The sequence below is a fragment of the Staurois parvus genome, unplaced genomic scaffold (genome assembly GCF_062004578.1).
Source record: "Staurois parvus isolate SC_StPar_1 unplaced genomic scaffold, SC_StPar_1.0 ptg000449l, whole genome shotgun sequence".
NCBI classification, from domain to species: Eukaryota; Metazoa; Chordata; class Amphibia; order Anura; family Ranidae; genus Staurois; species Staurois parvus.
In genome coordinates, this window is record NW_028318245.1 from 3,746,105 (window position 1) to 3,770,061 (window position 23,957).

The 23,957-nt window shown below is 46.5% G+C and overlaps 1 protein-coding gene across 1 annotated transcript in view; it reads right to left on the reverse strand.

The window, feature by feature from the left end:
* Positions 1-4,192: 4,192 nt before the first annotated feature.
* LOC149453363 (uncharacterized) overlaps positions 4,193-23,957 on the reverse strand; it is a 60,450-nt gene continuing 40,685 nt past the window's right edge. Inside the window, exons 18-26 of the mRNA XM_089688632.1 lie at positions 20,413-21,401; positions 14,768-14,785; positions 12,664-12,783; positions 12,363-12,533; positions 12,153-12,276; positions 11,939-12,036; positions 11,544-11,837; positions 11,028-11,169; positions 4,193-10,019 (exon numbers count right to left, since the gene is read on the reverse strand). Of these exons, the coding sequence (XP_089544758.1) occupies positions 8,527-10,019; positions 11,028-11,169; positions 11,544-11,837; positions 11,939-12,036; positions 12,153-12,276; positions 12,363-12,533; positions 12,664-12,783; positions 14,768-14,785; positions 20,413-21,401 (3,449 nt within the window). The 3' untranslated portion in view covers positions 4,193-8,526. The remainder of the gene's footprint in view (positions 10,020-11,027; positions 11,170-11,543; positions 11,838-11,938; positions 12,037-12,152; positions 12,277-12,362; positions 12,534-12,663; positions 12,784-14,767; positions 14,786-20,412; positions 21,402-23,957) is intronic.

Below are 23,957 nucleotides of genomic sequence, written 5' to 3' on the forward strand. Positions count from 1 at the left end.
ATCATTGGTATCAGTGGGAGGAATAGTGCCCCATCATTGGGGTCAGTGGGAGGAATAGTACCCACTGTTGCTGTCAGTGGGGGGAATATAGCCTCAAGGGCCAGATAGAAGCAAGCAAAGGGCCCGCCCGGCCCCTGGGCCACAGTTTGGTATCAGTGGGAAGAATAGTGCCCCATCATTGGTATCAGTGGGAGGAATAGTGACCCATCATTGGTGTCAGTGGGAGGAATAGTGCCCCATCATTGGTATCAGTGGGAGGAATAGTGCTCCATCATTGGTGTCAGTGGGAGGAATAGTGCCCCATCATTGGTGTCAGTGGGAGGAATAGTGCCCCATCATTGGTGTCAGTGGGAGGAATAGTGCCCCATCATTGGTGTCAGTGGGGGGAATAGTGCCCCATCATTGGTATCAGTGGGGGGAATAGTGCCACATCATTGGTGTCAGTGGGAGGAATAGTGCTCCATCATTGGTGTCAGTGGGAGGAATAGTGCCCCATCATTGGTGTCAGTGGGAGGAATAGTGCCCCATCATTGGTGTCAGTGGGAGGAATAGTGCCCCATCATTGGTGCCAGTAACAGGAATAGTGCCCACTGTTCCTGTTAGTGGGGGGAATAGTGCCCCATCATTGGTGTCAGTGGGAGGAACAGTGCCCCATCATTGGTGTTAGTGGGAGGGAATAGTGCCCCATCATTGGTGTCAGTGGGAGGAATAGTGCCCCATCATTGGTGTCAGTGGGAGGAATAGTGCCCCATCATTGGTGTCAGTGGCAGGAATAGTGCCCCATCATTGGTGTCAGTGGGAGGAATAGTGCCCCATCATTGGTGTCAGTGGGAGGAACAGTGCCCCATCATTGGGGTCAGTGGGAGGAATAGTACCCACTGTTGCTGTCAGTGGGGGGAATATAGCCTCAAGGGCCAGATAGAAGCAAGCAAAGGGCCCGTCCGGCCCCTGGGCCACAGTTTGGTATCAGTGGGAAGAATAGTGCCCCATCATTGGTATAAGTGGGAGGAATAGTGCCCCATCATTGGTGTCAGTGGGAGGAATAGTGCCCCATCATTGGTGTCAGTGGGAGGAATAGTGCCCCATCATTGGTATAAGTGGGAGGAATAGTGCCCCATCATTGGTATCAGTGGGAGGAATAGTGACCCATCATTGGTATCAGTGGGAGGAATAGTGCCCCATCATTGGTGTCAGTGGGAGGAATAGTGCCCCATCATTGGTGTCAGTGGGAGGAATAGTGCTCCATCATTGGTGTCAGTGGGAGGAATAGTGCCCCATCATTGGTGTCAGTGGGAGGAATAGTGCCCCATCATTGGTATCAGTGGGAGGAATAGTGCCCCGTCATTGGTGTCAGTGGGAGGAATAGTGCCCCATCATTGGTGTCAGTGGGAGGAATAGTGCCCCATCATTGGTATCAGTGGGAGGAATAGTGCCCCGTCATTGGTGTCAGTGGGAGGAATAGTGCCCCGTCATTGGTGTCAGTGGGAGGAATAGTGCCCCATCATTGGTGTCAGTAACAGGAATAGTGCCCACTGTTGCTGTCAGTGGGGGGAATATAGCCTCAAGGGCCAGATAGACGCAAGCAAAGGGACCTCCCGCCCCCTGGGCCACAGTTTGGAGACCCCTGATCTATACCATAGACTGCAGACACTATAACATTCACGCAAACCAATCAATATACACTTATTGGAATTTTTTTCAATCAAAAGGAGCAGAATACAATCTGGACAAAATTTAAGAAGAAATTTGATTTTTGAAAAATTTTTTATTGGATATATTTTATAGCAAAGTAAAAAATATTGTTTTGGGTGGTTTTTTTTCACAATTTTTGGTATTTTTTTCGCCTATTTTGCAAAAGGAATAGTGCCCCAACATTGGTGTCAGTGGGAGGAATAGTGCCCCATCATTGGTGTCAGTGGGAGGAATAGTGCCCCATCATTGGTGTCAGTGGGAGGAATAGTGCCCCATCATTGGTGCCAGTAACAGGAATAGTGCCCACTGTTGCTGTCAGTGGGGGGAATAGTGCCCCATCATTGGTGTCAGTGGGAGGAACAGTGCCCCATCATTGGTGTTAGTGGGAGGGAATAGTGCCCCATCATTGGTGTCAGTGGGAGGAATAGTGCCCCATCATTGGTGTCAGTGGGAGGAATAGTGCCCCATCATTGGTGTCAGTGGGAGGAATAGTGCCCCATCATTGGTGTCAGTGGGAGGAATAGTGCCCCATCATTGGTGTCAGTGGGAGGAATAGTGCCCCATCATTGGTGTCCGTGGGAGGAATAGTGCCCCATCATTGGTGTCAGTGGGAGGAACAGTGCCCCATCATTGGTGTCAGTGGGAGGGAATAGTGCCCCATCATTGGTGTCAGTGGGAGGAATAGTGCCCCATCATTGGTGTCAGTGGGAGGAATAGTGCCCCATCATTGGTGTCAGTGGGAGGAATAGTACCCCATCATTGGTGTCAGTGGGAGGAACAGTGCCCCATCATTGGTGTCAGTGGGAGGAATAGTGCCCCATCATTGGTGTCAGTCAGAGGAATAGTGCCCCATCATTGGTGTCAGTGGGAGGAATAGTGCCCCATCATTGGTATCAGTGGAAGGAATAGTACTGCATCATTGGTGTCAGTGGGAGGAATAGTGCCCCATCATTGGTATCAGTGGGAGGAATAGTGCCCCATCATTGGGGTCAGTGGGAGGAATAGTACCCACTGTTGCTGTCAGTGGGGGGAATATAGCCTCAAGGGCCAGATAGAAGCAAGCAAAGGGCCCGCCCGGCCCCTGGGCCACAGTTTGGTATCAGTGGGAAGAATAGTGCCCCATCATTGGTATCAGTGGGAGGAATAGTGACCCATCATTGGTGTCAGTGGGAGGAATAGTGCCCCATCATTGGTATCAGTGGGAGGAATAGTGCTCCATCATTGGTGTCAGTGGGAGGAATAGTGCCCCATCATTGGTGTCAGTGGGAGGAATAGTGCCCCATCATTGGTGTCAGTGGGGGGAATAGTGCCACATCATTGGTGTCAGTGGGGGGAATAGTGCCACATCATTGGTGTCAGTGGGAGGAATAGTGCCCCATCATTGGTGTCAGTGGGAGGAATAGTGCCCCATCATTGGTGTCAGTGGGAGGAATAGTGCCCCATCATTGGTGTCAGTGGGAGGAACAGTGCCCTATCATTGGTGTCAGTGGGAGGAACAGTGCCCCATCATTGGTGTCAGTGGGAGGGAATAGTGCCCCATCATTGGTGTCAGTGGGAGGAATAGTGCCCCATCATTGGTGTCAGTGGGAGGAATAGTGCCCCATCATTGGTGTCAGTGGGAGGAATAGTGCCCATCATTGGTGTCAGTGGAAGGAATAGTACCCCATCATTGGTGTCAGTGGGAGGAATAGTGCCCCATCATTGGTGTCAGTGGGAGGAATAGTGCCCCATCATTGGTGTCAGTCAGAGGAATAGTGCCCCATCATTGGTGTCCGTGGGAGGAATAGTGCCCCATCATTGGTATCAGTGGAAGGAATAGTACCCCATCATTGGTGTCAGTGGGAGGAATAGTGCCCCATCATTGGTGTCAGTGGGAGGAATAGTGCCCCATCATTGGGGTCAGTGGGAGGAATAGTACCCACTGTTGCTGTCAGTGGGGGGAATATAGCCTCAAGGGCCAGATAGAAGCAAGCAAAGGGCCCGTCCGGCCCCTGGGCCACAGTTTGGTATCAGTGGGAAGAATAGTGCCCCATCATTGGTATAAGTGGGAGGAATAGTGCCCCATCATTGGTGTCAGTGGGAGGAATAGTGCCCCATCATTGGTGTCAGTGGGAGGAATAGTGCTCCATCATTGGTGTCAGTGGGAGGAATAGTGCCCCATCATTGGTGTCAGTGGGAGGAATAGTGCCCCATCATTGGTATCAGTGGGAGGAATAGTGCCCCGTCATTGGTGTCAGTGGGAGGAATAGTGCCCCATCATTGGTGTCAGTAACAGGAATAGTGCCCACTGTTGCTGTCAGTGGGGGGAATATAGCCTCAAGGGCCAGATAGACGCAAGCAAAGGGACCTCCCGCCCCCTGGGCCACAGTTTGGAGACCCCTGATCTATACCATAGACTGCAGACACTATAACATTCACGCAAACCAATCAATATACACTTATTGGAATTTTTTTCAATCAAAAGGAGCAGAATACAATCTGGACAAAATTTAAGAAGAAATTTGATTTTTGAAAAAATTTTTATTGGATATATTTTATAGCAAAGTAAAAAATATTGTTTTGGGTGGTTTTTTTTCACAATTTTTGGTATTTTTTTCGCCTATTTTGCAAAAAAATGAAAAAAAAAATGGTGATCAAATACAACCAAAAGAAAGCTCTATTGGTGTGAAAAAAAAAATGGTATAAATGTTGTTTGGGTACAGTGTTGCATGACCGTGCAATTGCAAGTGAAAGTAGCGCAGTGCAGTTTCTAAGAAGGCCAAATTAAGACAATAAAAAGAAGTTTAAATTTATTTGAATATAATAATAATAAAAAAAAAAAAATTACTAAGAATTCTACATCGGCTGGACCATGAAAATGGCAACAATGTGCTGCAGTCAATAGCAACCTATCAAAAGTTCAGTGGATAAAAGATCCATCCTGATTGGATGTCCCTGTATTGGTCTGAGCTACAGTGGATATAAAAAGTCTTCACGCCCAACACCCCCCCCCCTCCCCCCGGGTAAAATGTCAGGTTTCTGTGATGTAAAAAAATGAGACAAAGATCAATCATTTCAGAACTTTTTCCACCTGTAATGTGACCTATAAACTGTACAAAAAACTGAAATCTTTTAGGTGGAGGGAAGAAAAAATAAAAAAATCTGGTTGCATAAGTGTTCACACCCTTACACTAATCCTTTGTTGAAGCCCCTTTTGATGTTATTCTGGCACTCAGTCTTTTTGGGGAGGAGTCTATCAGCATGGCACCTCTTGACTTGGCAATATTTGCCTGCTCTTCCAAATCTGTCAGATTGGGAGGTCATTTCCTGCGCACAGCCCTCTTCAGATCCCCCCACAGATCTTCCATTGGGTTCAGGTCTGGGCTTCCAAAACTTTCCTCTTCTTCTGGTGAAGCCATTCCTTTGTTGATTTGGATGGATGCTTTGGGTGGTTGTCATGCTGGAAGATGAAGTTCCTCTTTATGAAGCCTGAAGGTTTTGTGTCGATATTGACCAGAACTGTTCATAATTCCCTCTACCTTGACTAAGGCCCCAGTTCCAGCTGAAGAAAAACAGCCCCAAAGCATGATGCTGCCACCACCATGCTTCACGGTGGGTATGGTGTTCTTTTGGCGATAGGCTGTGTTGTTTTTGTGCCAAACATATCTTTTGGAATTATGGCCAGAAAGTTCCACCTTGGTTCCATCAGACCAGAATACATTTTCCCTCAAGCTTTTGGGAGCCTTCAGATGTGTTTTTGCAGAATTTAGCCGGGCTTGGATGTTTTTCTTCATAAGAAAAGGCTTCCATCTTGACGCTCTACCCCATAGCCCAAACATATGAAGAATATGGGAGATTGTTGTCACATGTACCACACAGCCAGTACTTGCCAGATATTCCTGCAGCTCCTTTCATGTTGCTGTAGGCCTCTTGGAAGCCTCCCAGACCAGTTTTCTTCTCGTCTTTTTCATCCATTTTGGAGGGACGTCCAGTTCTTGGTGACGTCACTGTTGCGCCATATTTTCTCCACTTGACGATGACTGTCCTTCACTGTGTTCCATGGGATATCTAATGCCTTGGAAATTCTTTTGTACCCTTCTCCTGACTGATACCTTTTAACAATGAGATCCCGCTGATGCTTTGGATGCTCTCTGCGGACCATGGCTTTTGCTGTAGGATGCGACTAAGAAAATGTCAGCAAAGACCAACTAGAACAGCTGAACTTTATTTGGGGGTTAATCAGAGACACTTTAAATGATGGCGAGTGTGTCACATGGACCACACAGCCAGTACTTGCCAGATATTCCTGCAGCTCCTTTCATGTTGCTGTAGGCCTCTTGGAAGCCTCCGAGTTTTCTTCTTGTCTTTTCATCGGTTTTGGAGGGACGTCCAGTTCTCGGTGATGTCACTGTTGGGCCATATTTTCTCCACTTGATGATGACTGTCCTTCACCATGTTCCATGGTATATGTAATGCCTTGGACATTCTTTTGTACCCTTCTCCTGATACCTTTTAACAATGAGATCCTTCTGATGCTTTGGAAGCTCTCTGCGGACCATGGCTTTTGCTGTTGGATGCGACTAAGAAAATGTCAGGAAAGACCGACTAGAACAGCTGAACTTTATTTGGGGTTAATCAGAGGCACTTTAAATGATGGCCAGTGTGTACTGACTCCTATTTCACAATTGTGAATGTGATTGCTTTATTCTGAACACAGTTACATCCCCATTTATAAGAGGCTGTGCACACTTATGCCACCACATTATTTTAGTTTTTCTATGCTTACTTAACCCCCTAAAAGATTTCAGTTTGTTTTTCAATTGAGTGGAAACAGTTCTGAAATTATTTCCCTTTATCTCATTTTTTTTACATCACATACACCTGACATTTTAACAGGGGTGTGAAGACTTCCTATATCCAATGTATGTACTGTTGTCATTGCTTCTTTGCAGTCTGCATTGTGGAAGAGTTTACCTTGTACTGTCGTGATGGCCCAACTGTTACCCCATGCATGGTCGTAATAGCCCAACTGTTACGCCATGCATGGTCATGATGGCCCTAACTGTTACCCCATGCATGGTCATGATGGCCCCAACTGTTACCCCATGCATGGTCATGTTGGCCCCAACTGTTACCCCATGCATGGTCGTGATGGCCCAACTGTTACGCCATGCATGGTCGTGATGGCCCAACTGTTACGCCATGCATGGTCGTGATGGCCCAACTGTTACGCCATGCATGGTCGTGATGGCCCAACTGTTACGCCATGCATGGTCGTGATGGCCCAACTGTTACGCCATGCATGGTCGTGATGGCCCAACTGTTGCCCCATGCATGGTCGTGATTGCCCAACTGTTGCCCCATGTATGGTCGTGATGACCCAACTGTTGCCCCATGTATGGTCGTGATGACCCAACTGTTACCCCATGCATGGTCGTGATGGCCCAACTGTTACCCCATGCATGGTCATGTTGGCCCCAACTGTTGCCCCATGCATGGTCATGATGGCCTCAACTGTTACCCCATGCATGGTCATGATGGCCCAACTGTTACCCCATGTATTGTCATGATTGCCCAACTGTTGCCCCCTGCATGGTCATGATTGCTCATCTGTTTCCTCATGTATTGTCATGATTGCTCAACTGTTGCCTCATGTATGGTCATGATGGCCCAACTATTACCCCATGCATGGCCATGTATGCTCAACTGTTACCCCATGCATGGTCATGATGGACCCAACTGTTGCCCCGTGTATGGTCATGATTGTGCCAACTGTTGTGCCATGTATGGTGATGATTGCTCAACTGTTGCCCCCGTGTATGGTCACGATTGCTCAACTGTTTCCCCGTGTACGGTCATCACTGCCCCAACTGTTGCCCCATGTATGGTCATGATTTCTCAACTGCTGCCCCATGTATGGTCATGATTCCCCAACTGTTGCCCCGTGTATGACCACGATTTCCCAACTGTTGCCATGTGTATGGTCATGATTGCTCAACCATTTCCCTGTTTATGGTCATGATTGCCCAACTGTTGCCTTGTGTATAGTCACAATTACTCATCTGTTTCACCATGCATGGTCATGATTGCCTAATTGTTGTCCCATGTACAGTCATGATTTTCCAACTGCTGAGCTATTTATGGTCATGACTGCCCAACTGTTGCCCCATGTATGGTCATGCTTGCCCAACTGTTGCCCCATGCATGGTCATGATTGCCCAACCGTTGCCCCATGCATGGTCATAATTGCCCAACCGTTGCCCCATGCATGGTCATAATTGCCCAATCGTTGCCCCGTGTATGGTCATGATTGCCCAATCGTTGCCCCGTGTATGGTCATGATTGCCCAATCGTTGCCCCGTGTATGGTCATGATTGCCCAGTGTATGGTCATGATTGCCCAGTGTATGGCCATGACTGCCAGTGTGTTACCCACCTCTGTGGGTTCAGTGCTGTCGTGTTATCTATGTGAGTGGGGGTCTACAGCATATTACTAGAATTCGATGCATGCACCCCCAAACCTTTTAAACCGCACCCTGAAAAATCTTGACTTGCATGATGCAATGCTTGGGCCCTTACGCGTCCTTTCCCCTGGAGAACCTGAGGCTCATGCAGTCACAGTTGTCCTCTAGAAGGTGTAGATCTTTAGCTCCCGAGTCTGCTATCAAACCGTGCCCATGATGAGCGGCCTGCTCTCCCTGCTGGACTTTGGAGAGGAAAAGAGATCCCCAGGGTGGGCAGGAGGAGAGATGTAAACTGTAGCAGGGAGATTCTACCACTGGAGTCTCTGAGAAAAAAAAACAAGACTCCTTCCAGCAGTTGTTCCATGGCCTGAAAAAGTCCACCTGCTATGAGCCTACATACATGTATCCACAGCATCATCCGGTATGTGGGCTCTCTGATGTCGACTTAGACTTCTTTTCTGGGTAAAACATTTCCCGCACTCTGAACATGAATAAGGGCGCTCACCCGTGTGACTTCTCTGGTGTCTAAGAAGGTCTTTTTTCATCGTGAAGGATTTCCCGCACTCTAGACACAAAAAAGGCCGCTCGCCGGTGTGGATCCTCTGGTGCTTCAGAAGGTCTCCTTTCATAGAGAAAGATTTCCAGCACTCCGAACAGGAAAAAGGTCGCTCACCCGTGTGACTCCTCTGGTGATTGTGGAGGTCTCTTTTGTCGATTAAACATTTCCCGCACTCTGAACACGAGAATGGTCGCTTACCTGTGTGAATTCTCTGGTGTTTAAGAAGGTCTCCTTTTTGAACGTAGGTTTTCCCGCACTCTGAACATGAGAAAGGACGCTCACCCGTGTGACTTCTTTGGTGATTGAGAAGGTCTCTTTTGTCAATGTAACATTTCCCGCACTCTGAACATGAGAAGGGGCGCGTGCCCGTGTGAATTCTCTCATGTTTAAGGAGGTCTCCCTTCATAGTGAAAGATTTCCCGCACTCTGAACATGCGAAAGGGCGCTCGCCAGTGTGAATTTTCTGATGTCTAAGAAGGCTTCCGCTGTCAGAGAAAGATTTCCCGCACTCTGAACAGGAGAAGGAACGTTCACTGGTGTGACTTCTCTGGTGTCGATAAAGGCATGATTTGCGATAGAAACATTTTCCACACTCTGGACACGAGAAAGGACGCTCCCCCGTGTGTATTCTTTGGTGTATAAGAAGTTCTGATTTGCGATAGAAACATTTCCCGCATTCTGAACACGAGAAAGGACGTACATCCGTGTGAATTTTTTGGTGTTGGAGGAGGTCTCTTTTCATGGTGAAACACCTCCCGCACTCTGAACATGAGAAAGGACGCTCGCCCGTGTGAATTCTCAGGTGTTCAAGAAGCCTTCCTTTTGTAATGAAGCACTTCCCGCACTCGGCACATGGGAAAGGCCGCTCGCCCTTATGAATTCTCTGGTGCATAAGAAGCACTTTTCTCTTGACGAAACACTTCCCGCACTCTGAACATGAGAAAGGACGCTCTTCTGTGTGGCTTCTCTGGTGTAGAAGAAGGGATTCATTTTCAGTGAAGGATTTCCCACACACCACACATGGGAATGAATTTTCTCTTGTGTGAACTCCTTCATAGCTTAAAGAGATTTCTTTGGGATTTGATGGATCTGTTCTGTGAAGTCTCAGAAGGACATCTGGAGTAACGATACGTGATTTATCCGAGGATTCCTTGAGATTAGATGTATTCATCGATCTCCCCAAAGGGTAAGGTCTGGGATGTGGACTTTGTGGAATGAGATTTCCTCCCGGAGAACATTGAGCGATACCAATGTCTTCTGTACTATAATATGGAGATAAAATGTGACGTCCCTCAGAGATGTTCCTATTCCAAACATAGAGTCCAGCTGTTGGAAAACAATTTTTGATTGTAAAAATTAATGATTTTTATTTCCTTCAATAATTTTGCTCTAACAATGAATGGTCCTAAATCCCCGGCATGGAACCGAGAGCCACCATACCACCAATATATGGAGACAAGCCAAAGCAATGACATCAAACACATGACGTTATATTGAGGAACGGAGATGGACCTTTCATATGGTGTCCAGTATCTCCTCCTCATTTGTTGGGAACATGACGTTATATTGAGGAATGGAGATGGACCTTTCATATGGTGTCCAGTATCTCCTCCTCATTTGTTGGGAACATGATGTTATATTGAGGAATGGAGATGGACCTTCCATATGGTGTCCAGTATCTCCTCCTCATTTGTTGGGAACATGATGTTATATTGAGGAATGGAGATGGACCTTTCATATGGTGTCCAGTATCTCCTCCTCATTTGTTGGGAACAGGACGTTATATTGAGGAATGGAGATGGACCTTCATATGGTGTCCAGTATCTCCTCATTTACTGGGAACATGACGTTATATTGAGGAATGGAGATGGACCTTCCATATGGTGTCCAGTATCTCCTCCTCATTTGTTGGGAACATGACGTTATACTGAGGAATGGAGATGGACCTTTTATATGGTTTCCAGTATCTCCTCTTCATTTGTTGGGAACATGACGTTATATTGAGGAATGGAGATAGACCTTTCATATGGTGTCCAGTATCTCCTCCTCATTTGTTGGGAACATGACGTTATATTGAGGAATGGAGATGGACCTTTCATATGGTGTACAGTATCTCCTCCTCATTTGTTGGGAACATTACGTTATATTGAGGAATGGAGATGGACCTTTCATATGGTGTCCAGTATCTCCTCCTCATTTGTTGGGAACATGACATTATATTGAGGAATGGAGATGGACCTTTCATATGGTGTCCAGTACCTCCTCCTCATTTGTTGGGAACATGACGTTAAATGCAATTGTGAACAGTTTCTACACTTTGTGTTTTTTACTTACTTGTGTCCATATGTGGAGAAGATTCCTCCGGTTTACTTTTCATATTCATCTCCCCCTCCTCCATAGACTGCTGATCTCCACTCACCAACGTTTCTTCTTCTTCCTCTTTAACCTCAACTTTGATGTCTTTCAGTTCTTCATCCTAAACCCCGAAAAAGATAGAACAAAACATTGGGGAAAAAATTGAAATAACATTCATGGAAACATTTTCTCATAATTTAGCCACTTTACGGTTTTAAACATAGGTGATACATCCTAAAAAACTTCAAAGGCAGCTTCTCTACCCCTGACACTGCTCCCCATGTTGCTATCACTAGCAATTACCGGATGTCATAATGAAGATGGCGGAACAGTACTGTTAGAATTTACATACACTAAGTAATGACAAATTAATCACAGAATAGGCAGGCTCATACTGGAAACGTAAACATTGCTCTGGTCCAAAAGGGGTGTGTAAGCACATGACCTGAAGTGGTTAAAAAAATGTTTTAGTTCTACACACTCAGTCCCACCTACCTGATGATGGTGAGGGATGGTGTGATCTTCCTGTGTGGAAGCCCGGGAATACAGAGGACGGGGACATCTCTCTGGTGGGTTCCCATTACTGGATCCATCTACCTGATGATGGTGAGGGATGGTGTGATCTTCCTGTGTGGAATCCGGGGAATACAGAGGATGGGGACATCTCTCTAGTGGGTTCCCATTACTGGATCCAATAAGTGGACAACCCTCTTCCATAGGATGGTGATCTCCACCCACCAATGTCTCTTCCTTTTTAACCTCAACCTTGACATCCTTTATTTCTGCACCCTAAACCCCAAAGATGACAGAATACATTTATAAAAAGGAAAAATATATTACAAAATAGAATAGTTTAGAAGACATTTTTGGTCATGTTCAGTCTCATCTACCTGATGATGGTGAGAGATGGTGGGACCTTCCTGTGCGGAATCCCGGGAATGCAGAGGACAGGGACATCTCTCTGGTGGGCTCCCATGACTGGATCCATCTATAGTAAACACACACACTGACTGAATCCATTGTTTCTATGTGTTTATCAGATGATGGGGGATCTAGGTGGACCCTCCGTACTGCTCTCTCCTTTACAATAAAGTCTCCTCTTACCCGGTGATGTGAGGGGCGGCTGATCCTCCATCATGACATCCTTGTAGAGGTCCTTGTGTCCTTCTAAATACTCCCACTCCTCCATGGAGAAATAGACAGTGACACCCTGACACCTTATAGGAACCTGACACACACAATGATACAGTCACCATCCAGACACATCCCTTGTCTGTTACTGGAGAATGTCCCAGAATTCCTGGCACCGCTCACCTCTGCTGTCAGCAGCTCCATCATCTTGTTGATGACCTTGAGAATCTTCTTGGCACTGGTTCCCTCTGTTGTCAGGCAGTGAGGTGGAGGCACTGTGATGGGTGATGTCCTCTGGAGATGGCTGCTGGGTGGTAAAGGCTCACCAGATAATTTCTTCACTACTTCATAATCCTGAGTATAGAGAGGAAGTAACAATTATCACCACAGACCTCCCAGAATCCACCTCACCTCTCTGGTCAGGTCTGTGTTTTATTAATAGAGATGAGAGTGATGTCATGTGACCTCCCAGAATCCTCCTCACCTCTCCGGTCAGCAGGTAGATGATCTCCAAGGTGAGGTTCAATATCCTCTCAGTCATGTGATTCGGGTCCTCATCCATCCTCATTGATGTGGTCATGTGATCTATACCGGACTCTCCTCTCTGTAGACGGATAATAAACTGAGAATTATCTGAACTGTACCGGGAGGAATGATGTCTACACAGAGTTCCTGCATAGTCTGACATCTCAGTAGACTTCTTATATTATGTCAATCAGTGGTGGTCAGCTTTCTTGATATAGTGGACCTCAAGTGTGGTCCCTGACATCCCCAAAGGGTGACACAATAATGTAATGTCTACAGAAAGCGGTCTGAGACTGACAGGTCGGGCAAGGAGAGCATTCATCAGAGAAGCAGCCAAGAGGTCGATGGGAACTCTGGAGGAGCAGCTCAGGTGGGAGAATCTGTCCACAGGACAACTATTAGTCGTGCACTCCACAAATCTGGCCTTTATGGAGGAGTGACGAGAAGAAAGCCATTGTTGGAGGAAAGCCATAAGAAGTCCCGCTTGCAGTTTGCAGGAAGCCATGTGTGGGACACAGCAAACATGTGGAAGAAGGGGCTCTGGTCAGAGGAGACCAAAATGGAACTTTACGGCCTAAAAACAAACCGCTATGTGTGGGGGGGAAACTTACACTGCACATCACCCTGAACACACCATCCCCACCGTAAAGCATGGTGGTGGCAGCATCATGTGGTGGGGATGCTTTTCTTCAGCAGGGACAGGGAAGCTGGTCAGAGTTGATGGGAAGATGGATGGAGCCAAATACAGGGCAATCTTAGAAGAAAACCTGTTAGTCTGCAGAAGACTTGAGACCGGGGTGGAGGTTCCCCTTCCAGCAGGACAACGACCCAAAACATCCAGCCAGAGCTACAATGAAATGGTTCAGATCAAAGCATCTTCATGTGTTAGAATGGCCCAGTCACAGTCCAGACCCAAATCCAAAGGAGAATCTGTGGCCAGACCTGAAAATTGCTGTTCCTAGACGCTCTCCATCCAATCTGACAGAGCTTGAGGTATTCTGCAAAGAAGAATGGGCAGAAATGTCCCTCTCTAGATGTGCAAAGAGACATCCCCAAAAAGACGTGCAGCTGGAATGACAGCCAAATGGGGTCCTACAAAGTATTGACTCCGGGGGGCCGAATACAAATGCCGCCACACTTCTCACAGATTTATTGGTCACAAATGTTGGAAACCATTTCTCATTTTCCTTCCACTTCACAATTATGTGCCACTTTGTGTCGGTCTATCACATCCAATCCCAATAAATACATTGTAACATGACAACATGGGAAGGGGGGGGGGGGAAATACATTGTAACATGACGACATGGGGGGGGGATATATTGTAACATAACAACATGGGGGGGGATACATTGTAACATAACAACATGGGGGGGGATATATTGTAACATGACAACATGGGGGGGAGAATACATTGTAACATGACAACATGGGGGGGAGAATACATTGTAACATGACAACATGGGGGGGGGGAGAATACATTGTAACATAACATGGGGGGGGGGAATACATTGTAACATGACAACATGGGGGGCATTTTAGGGGGGAGGGGGGGATACATTGTAACATGACAACATAGGGGGCATTTCAGGGGGGGAGGGGGGAATACATTGTAACGTGACAACATGGGGGACATTTCGGGGGAGGGGGAATACATTGTAACATGACAACATGGGGGACATTTCAGGGGGGGGGAATACATTGTAACATGACAACATAGGGGACATTTCGGGGGAGGGGGAATACATTGTAACATGACAACATGGGGGACATTTCAGGGGGGAGGGGAATACATTGTAACATGACAACAAGGGGGACATTTCAGGGTGGGGGGGGGTAAATTGTAACATGACAACATGGGGGATATTTTGGGGGGGGGATAAATTGTAACATGACAACATGGGGGATATTTCAGGGGGGGGAATACTTCAAGGCAATGTAAATTATTATGGAGGAAGAGGACGGACATGATGATGGAAGAAGAGGACGGACATGTTGATGGAGGAAGAGGACAGACATGACGGGGAGTTACTGGGTGTAAATATAAAATAACATCTTATTACCTCCTCTGCTGCCAGTTCCAGCAATGTCTCCTACTTCCAACTCACCTCTCACCCGGAACTTCCTGTATGAATGTGACATCACTTCCTGCTTTGACCACTATTACTTCCTGTAATAGTCTATAGACACAGAAATGGATTTAAAAAAAAACAAAAAAAAAAAGATTTTTCTATTTCGCATCTCTTTACATCTATATTCTACATTCATCCGGGTACAAACCTTTCTCTGATTTCTTCAGCAGACGTAAAGTGAGTTGCTCATAGACATTTGTTTCAGGGACGCAAAAATGCATGTGTCAGGTGTCGCCTCCTTGTGTTGATCTTTATTCTCATTGAAAGCGAAGTCAGTCATCTCTCAGGTAGATTTCCCTGAAATGTTACCAGGAACCCCTCATAATGGGCACAGCGGACGTACAGACCCGGGAACTCAGCACAGGGATGGTGGGAACCCCTCATAATGGGCACAGCGGACGTACAGACCTGGGAACTCAGCACAGGGATGGTGGGAACCCCTCATAATGGGCACAGCGGACGTACAGACCCGGGAACTCAGCACAGGGATGGTGGGAACCCCTCATAATGGGCACAGCGGGTGTACAGACCCGGGAACTCAGCACAGTGATGGCGGGAACCCCTCATAATGGGCACAGCTGGTGTAGAGACCCAGGAACTCAGCATAGAGATGGCAGGAACCCCTCATAATGGGCACAGCAGGTGTGCAGACCCTAGAACTAAGCACAGGGATGGTGTGAACCCCTCATAATGGGCACAGCGGGCGTACAGACCCGGGAACTCTGCACAGGGATGGCGGGAACCCCTCATAATGGGCACAGCGGGGGTACAGACCCAGGAACTGTGCACAGGGATGGCAGGAACCACTCATAATGGGCAAAGCGGGGGTACACCCAGGAACTCGGCACAGAGATGGCAGGAACCCCTCATAATGGGCACAGCGGGTGTACAGACCCTGGAACCCGGCATAGAGATGGCAGGAACCCCTCATAATGGGCACAGCGGGTATATAGACCCGGGAACTCGGCACAGGGATGGCCAGAACCCCTCATATTGGGCACAGCAGGCATACAGACCCGGGAACTCGGCACAGAGATGGTGTGAACCCCTCATAATGGGCACAGTGGGCGTACAGACCCGGGAACTCAGCATAGAGATAGCGGGAACCCCTCATAATGGGCACAGCGGGGGTACAGACCTGGGAACTCGGCACAGAGATGGTGGGAACCCCTCATGATGGCCACAGCGGGGGTACAGACCCAGGAACTCGGCACAGGGATGGTGTGAACCCCTCATAATGGACACAGCGGACGTACAGACCCAGGAACTTGGCACAGGGATGGTGGGAACCCCTCATAATGGGCACAGGGTGTGTACAGACCCGGGAACTCAGCACGGGGATGGTGGGAACCCCTCATAATGGGCACAGTGGGCGTACAGACCTGGGAACTTTTCAAATGGAAAATTTTCCGCACTCTGAACATGAACAAGGGCGCTCACCCGTGTGAGTACTCTAATGCTTCTGCAGGTTTCCAATCTGCTTAAAACATTTCCCGCACTCTAAACATGTGACTTTCCTGGTGTATGAGAAGGTGTTCTTTCCAAATGAAACATTTTCCGCACTCTGAATAACGATGCACAACCCTTTGTGAGTTTTCTGATGCTGCTGAAGGTTTCCTATCTTATTAAAACATTTCCCACACTCCGAACATGAATAGGAATGTTCACCTGATCAAGTTCTCTGAAAACCTTTTATCTTGGGTTTGCTATGGCTGAGGAAGAATTAAAAGCTTCGCTGTCTACCCATCGAAAAATATTTGCTCACTTTCTGTCCAGGTGATGAGTATCAGGATGTGGGAGGAAACCAGCCCATAGGAGACATGGCACTTTGGGAATATTAGAACATGGCCTTGATGTTTACAGAGGCCGTGACAGGAGGTGAAGGCCATAACAGACATTGTGGATTGCACACCGAATTTCTGGTCCTGAACAAAGACATTTAGGGACCGAGATCCATGATGTGGAGGACGCCCCCTTTCGGTTTGGAAACTGAAAACAGGTTGGAGTAGAAACCCCTGCAACCGTTCCGCCACAAGAACCGGGGCAACAGCAGAAGACTTTCGAGGACTGCCTGGAGATCTTTTCATCTGTGTGGTGATACAGGAAGGTTGGGACTGAGAAACCGAGGACGAGGCTGGGAGGGAAATTCTTGATGGAAGCCCCTGGAAAGCACCTTCTGCACCTGCAATGTGAGCCATGTCTGCAAAGGCTAGACACATCTCCTATTCAAAGTAGTGGAGGAGCACCTTCAGGCTTGGGAAGATTTGGCTGGGAGCTTGAATTCCAAGACTTATAGGAGGCCTGGGAGCTCAGCTTAGGTTGTCCACTTAGAGGTTGAAGCTGAAGAGTAGCTGAAGGGACTTTTCTTGACCTGCAGACCTTTCCAAGACTGAGCCTTGGAAAATGGATCCTCTTACCACTGGGGGCATTCCTAATGATGTTATTCTGGATGAACCCGAGGAGCCAGCTTTATGGAAGATGGATAAATTGTTCTATATTTAGGATGTATCCGGTCTATAAACCAGAGGCTCTGGATGGACGGTTGGATAAACGGTTCTATATTTAGGATGTATCCGGTCTATAAACCAGAGGCTCTGGATGGACGGTTGGATAAATGGTTCTATATTTAGGACGTATCCGGTCTATAAACCAGAGGCCCTGGATGGACGGTTGGATAAATGGTTCTATATTTAGGACGTATCCGGTCTATAAACCGGAGGCCCTGGATGGACGGTTGGATAGATGGTTCTATATTTAGGACGTATCCGGTCTATAAACCAGAGGCTCTGGATGGACGGTTGGATAAATGGTTCTATATTTAGGACGTATCCGGTCTATAAACCAGTGGCCCTGGATGGACAGTTGGATAAATGGTTCTATATTTAGGACGTATCCGGTCTATAAACCGGAGGCCCTGGATGGACGGTTGGATAAATGGTTCTATATTTAGGACATATCCGGTCTATAAACCAGAGGCTCCGGATGGACGGTTGGATAAATGGTTCTATATTTAGGACGTATCCGGTCTATAAACCAGAGGCTCCGGATGGACGGTTGGATAAATGGTTCTATATTTAGGACATATCCGGTCTATAAACCAGAGGCTCTGGATGGACGGTTGGATAAATAGTTCTATATTTAGGATGGATCCAGTCTATAAACCAGAGGCTCCGGATGGACGGTTGGATAAATGGCTCTGTAGTTTTTATAGATTTATCGGTATGTGTGTAGCCATATATTCTACAGATAAAATGGGCAATCACCAGTTTCAGCAATGTCTCCTCTCTACGTCCTCCAACCTAACCCTTCACGTGGAACTTCCTATTCGTAAGTGACATCGCTTCCTGTCTGTGTATTCCACTGACAAGACCTAGGATCATCTTGCGGAGAATTCTAAAACTACAAACGATGTTTTGAAAACTCCTTCATGACACCAAAGTTAAAATTGAAACCATGCAAAAATGCAACGGAAGTCATTCAATTGTGTATTAAAATTAAAAAATAAATTAAATAACGAGAAACAAACCGATTTTTTCACATTAGAAACATCTTTTGAAAAGGTATAGCATTGAATCACATCATTTACACATTGCTGGGCGGAGAGTCCTGGGCACTTTCGTGCAGAAGAACTATCGTCTCAGTCTTGTGCATTGGGTTGTCTATTATTTTTAAGCTTCAAATTAGCCTTTCGAAAATATTTAGAGGCTTGCTTTCCTTTGGAAATGGAATATGTCCTGCATCGCTGTTGGACCAGGATTGGTGGAAGGCATTGGGACTCTGGTGCATCTATCCACAGGGTGGAGAAGTCTCTCCAGAAGTGGTCTTCACGGAAGAGCTGCAACCCAATCACCGTTCCTTCAACGTGGAAGCAAAGCCAAAGGAGTCACCCATGCACAAAAATACCAAGACTTAGATTTCTAGTTCACTTCCTTGTTTCCTACATACTGGAAATGGTTGTACTTGCGCGGTCTCGATTGCTCATTTGTACCCCATGTCAAGACTGCGGGGGTGGTGGGGCTTATTCACACGGGTGCAAGGAGATATAGGACTACGCCCAGGGTAATGTTTATCTGCCTGGGAGGCTCAGGTGTAGCTGGCATCAGTCCCACCTGGATGTAAACTCAGGAGCAGTGCCAGGACAAGGTCAGCTTGAGCCCACAGCCAACATACCAAACTGCCCCCCACCCCAGATGAATGGGCATTATGACCCCCCCCCCCCCCAAAAAAAAAGAGCATTATTAAGCATGCCTACTTTAGGCTTCTTCTTGGACGCTTTTTAGTGGTAAAACTGACTGGTGGCCAAGAAGAAACCTAAAGGAGACCCGGCCCATCAGTCAGTTTTACCACTAATGTGTCCAAGTAGATGCCTAATGGAGACCCAGGCCACCAGTCAGTTTTACTACTAAAGTGTCCAAAAAGATGCCTAAAGGAGACCCAGGCCACCAGAAATTGTAGCCAGTCAGTTTTACCACCAAAGTGTCCAAGAAGAAGCCTAAAAGGAAACCAGGGCCACAAGTCAGTTTTACCACTGAAGACACTTTGGTGGTAAAACTGACTGGCTACAATTTCTGGTGGCCTGGGTTTCCTTTCGGCTTTTTCTTGGACACTTTAGTGGTTTTACCACTAAAGTGTCCAAGAAGAAGTCTAAAGGAGACCTAGGCCACCAGCCAGTTTTACCACTACCGAGTCCAAGATGCCTAAAGGAAACCCAGGCCACCAGAAATTGTAGCCAGTCAGTTTTACCACCAAAGTATCCAAGAAGAAGCCTAAAGAAGACCAGGGATGCTTTTTAGTTGTAAAACTGACTGGCTACAATTTCTGGGGTTGTAGGTCACCTTTAGGCATCTTCTTGGATATTTTAGTGGTAAAACTGACTGGTGGCCTGGGTCTCCTTTTTAGGCTTCTTCTTGGACACTTTTTAGTGGTACAACTGAAAACTGACTGGTGGCCCTAGTCTCCTTCTTGGACACTTTGGTGGTAAAACCAATTGGCTACAATTGCTGGTGGCCTGGGTCACCTTTAGGCATCTACTTGGACACTTTAGTGGTAAAACTGACTGGTGGCCAAGAAGAAGCCTAAAGGAGACCCAGAAACCCAGAAATTGTATCCAGTCAGTTTTACCATTAATGTGTCCAAGAAGAAGTCTAAAGCAGACCCAGGTCACCAGAAATTGTAACCAGTTGGTTTTACCACTGAAGGGTCCAAGAAGAAGCCTAAAGAGACCAGGGCCACCAGTCAGTTTTACCACTAAAGTGTCCAAAAAGATGCCAAAAAGAGACCCAGGCCACCAGAAATTGTAGCCAGTCGGTTTTACCACCAAAGTGTCCAAGAAGAAGCCTAAAGGAGACCCAGGCCAACAGTCAATTTTACCACTGAAGGGTCCAAGAAGATGTCTAAAAGGAGACCCGGGCCACCAGTCAGGTTTACCACTAAAAGGGTCCAAGAAGAATCCTAAAAGGAGACCCAGGCCTCCAGACTCCACCTTTAAATAAAATACCGTTTTGGAAGGATGTTCCTCCTAATTTGTATCCTACAGTCGTTCCATGGACTGAACAGTCACACCCACCAAAGGCCTACGTACATTTTTCGACAGCATCAGCAGTTGTGTGTGTTTTCTGATGACTAGTTAGGTTTCCCTTATGTGTAAAAGATCTCCCGCACTGTAAACATTTAAAAGGACGCTCACCCGTGTGAGTTCTCTGGTGTATAACCAGGTCCCCTCTCTTAATGAAACATTTCCCGCACTCCGAACACGAGAAATTGCGCTCCCCTGTGTGAATTTTCTGGTGTATGAGCAGGTCAGCTTTGCGAAAGAAGCATTTCCCGCACTCTGAACACGAGAAAGGACGCTCCCCCGTGTGAGTCCTCTGGTGTTCGAGAAGTTTTCCTTTCCTGTGGAAACATTTCCCGCACTCTAGACACGAAAACGGATAGCAGCCCGTGTGAATTCTCCGGTGTTTAAGAAGGTCCGCCCTCTGAATGTAAGATTTCCCACAGTCTGAACAGGAGAAGATACGCTCGCCGGTGTGACCTCTCCGGTGATTGCGAAGGTCTCTGTTGTAAATAAAACATCTCCCGCACTCTAGACAGGCGAAAGGACGCTCGCCGCTGTGAATTTTCTGGTGCTTTTGAAGGGTTCCTTTGGTTAGGAAACATTTCCCACACTCCAGACATGAAAAGGGACGCTCGGTCTTGTGACTTTTCTGCTTTCTTAGAAGGGTTATGTAGTCGTTGAATGATTTCTCGCACTCCGAAAACGGCAGTGAGTTTTCACCCGTGTAAACGCCTTCGTAGCTCAACGAAGAGGTCGTGGGATTATGGGGGTCTGTGGATCGATCTGTACAATCAGGTTGCGGAAGTAGATCTGGAGCGACAGCTTGCGATTCATCAAGAGACGCCTGAGGATCCATTGTTCTCTTTAAAGGGGAAGGTCTGCGAAGTGTTCGTTGAGTTACAGGATTCGCTCCCGAATAATATTGTCCAATGCCATCGTCTTCTGATTTACAATCCGGAGGTAGAAGAAGATGTCCCGCAGAGCTTCTCCGATTCTGAACATGGCCTCCATCTGTTGGAAAGAATTAGATTTTATAAAGATTTTATTATTAACTATTTGACCTCCAGAAGGTTTTACCCCCATCATGACCAGGCCATTTTTTTTTTTTGCTATTCAGCACTGCACTACCCGTTCTGGGACAAGGTCCAGCGCCCAAGGCAAACTGCCCCTCCCCCTCTTCGTTATGTGCCGGTTTCACCGGTTCCCTACCGTGCTACAGAGCGGTTGTCTAGTTCTAGGAAGACGTCCTCATAGAATACGCCCCCAGCCGCCGGTGATCACTGTGTCGTACGGACACAGCTGATCACGCGAGACTGCAAATGACCAATCACAGAGGACTTTTACCACGTGATCAGCTGCGTCCAATTACACAGATCACTGGGTAAGTACAGTTGCCGATTATAGGCTGCACTTTCCTCACCCTGTCACAGCTCCCCGATTAGCAGTGCCGCCCACCTGTGCCCAGCAGTGCCACCCATCAGTGCCCGTCAGTACCACCTATCAGTGCCAGCTCATAAGTGCCGCCTATCAGTGCCCATCAGTGCTGCCCATCAGTGCCAGCCCATAAAAGCCGCCTATCAGTGCCAGCTCATAAGTGCCCATAAGTGCTGACTATCAGTGCCAACCCATAAGTGCCGACTATCAGTGCTCATCAGTGCCAGCCCATAAAAGCCGCCTATCAGTGCCCATTAGTGCCGCCTATCAGTGCCAGTTCATAAGTGCGGCCTATCAGTGCCACCTATCAGTGCTGCCTATCAGTACCAGCCCATAAGTGCTGCCTATCAGTGCCCATTAGTGCTCCCCATCAATGCCGCCTATCAGTGCCCATAAGTGCCGCCTATCAGTGCCCATAGGTGCCGCCTATCAGTGCCCATAGGTGCCGCCTATCAGTGCCCATAGGTGCCACCTATCAGTGCGGCCTCATCAACGCACATCAGTGAAGGAGAAAAATTACCTGTTTGCAAAATTTTATAATAGAAACAAAGAAAACTTTTTTTTTCAAATTTTTGCTCTTTGTTTATAGGCAAAAAATAAAAACCCCAGTGGGGAGTAAATACCACCAACAAAAAGCTCTATTTGTGTGGAAAAAATTATAAAGAATTCATATGGGTACAGTGTTGCATGACCACGCAATTGTCATTCAAAGTGTGACAGCGCTGAAAGCTGAAAATTGGCCTGGGCAGCAAGGGGGTGACAGTGCCTGGTAGGCGAGGGGTTAACCATCCTTTGTATCAGGATGAGCTCACTGGCGCTCCCATCCATACAGGAAAAATGGTGCACCGAAGGCAGCCGCCCCTCCTGCCCACCACTATAAGGCGTTTTGATAACACTGGTAACGTTCGCTGTGTAAAGTCACGTTAAAAAAAAGTGAGTTTTTCATCGTTTTTGTGTTAGCATTTAGCAGCGTTTTTGGTTTTTTAGGTCAAGAAAATGTTCAAAAACGCTGGTTTGCTGCGATTTACCGCATTTTCACAGCTAAAAAAATCCTCTAGAAACCCACTAGTCCTGGGTTTTTTTTTCCAGCCAAAAAATGTTGATTCCAGTCTGTGTGTGCATGGACACCTAGGATAACATGCTGGGGGGGTTTTACTGGCTGTAGAAAAAAAAACCATGTCGAAAGCCAAAAACAGCCGCTGTAAAAATGTCGCATGTGTGTGAGTACTAACTGCCTACTGCTAGCTCATGCAACCCTGTGCCCAAATGCAATTTATAACATATTTTTCACATAAATACAGCGGGTTTTTTTAGTGGTATCCGAGCACCACTGGGTTATAAACAAAAAAAAATAAAAAGACCAAAAATGTTGAAAAAATAAATAAATATTATATATATATATATATATATATATAAATAAATAATACTTTCAGTTATAAAAACCATATCAAAAATTCAAAAAGCAAAACAAAAAAAAGAAAAAAACAAAAAAAAAAAACCCAAAATTTTTTGAAAAAAAAAAAAAAAAAAAGTATATATTTTTATATAATATATTTTTTACTTTGTTATAAAACATATCCAATTTAAAAAACAAAACCAGCACAGTGGCTAAATGGTTAGCACTTCCACCTGGCAGTACCCAACCACGGCACCACCTGCCCGGCATTTGCATGTTCTCCCTGTGCCTGCGTGGGTTTCCTCTGGGAACTCCGGTTTCCTCCCACACTCCAAAGACATGCTGGCAGGTTAATTGGCTCCTGTCTAAATTGTTCCTAGTATGTGTATGTATGAATGTGAGTTAGGGACCTTAGATTGTATGCTCCTTGGGGGGGGGGGTGACTGATGTGAATGTACAATATATATGTAAAGCGCTGCGTAAATTGACGGCGCTATATAAGTACCTGAAATAAATAATAAAAGAAAAAAAAAAAAAAAAAGACCAAAACAATTGAAAAAAAATATATATATTTTCTACTTTCTGTTTTTAAAACATATCCAATTAAAAAAAAAAAGAAGAAAAAAAAAAGGGGACTACAAATTTTGAAAAAAAAAAAAAAATATATATATATTTTCTACTTTCTACTATAAAACATATCAAATTTAACCACTAGCCTACCGGGCACTTATACCCCC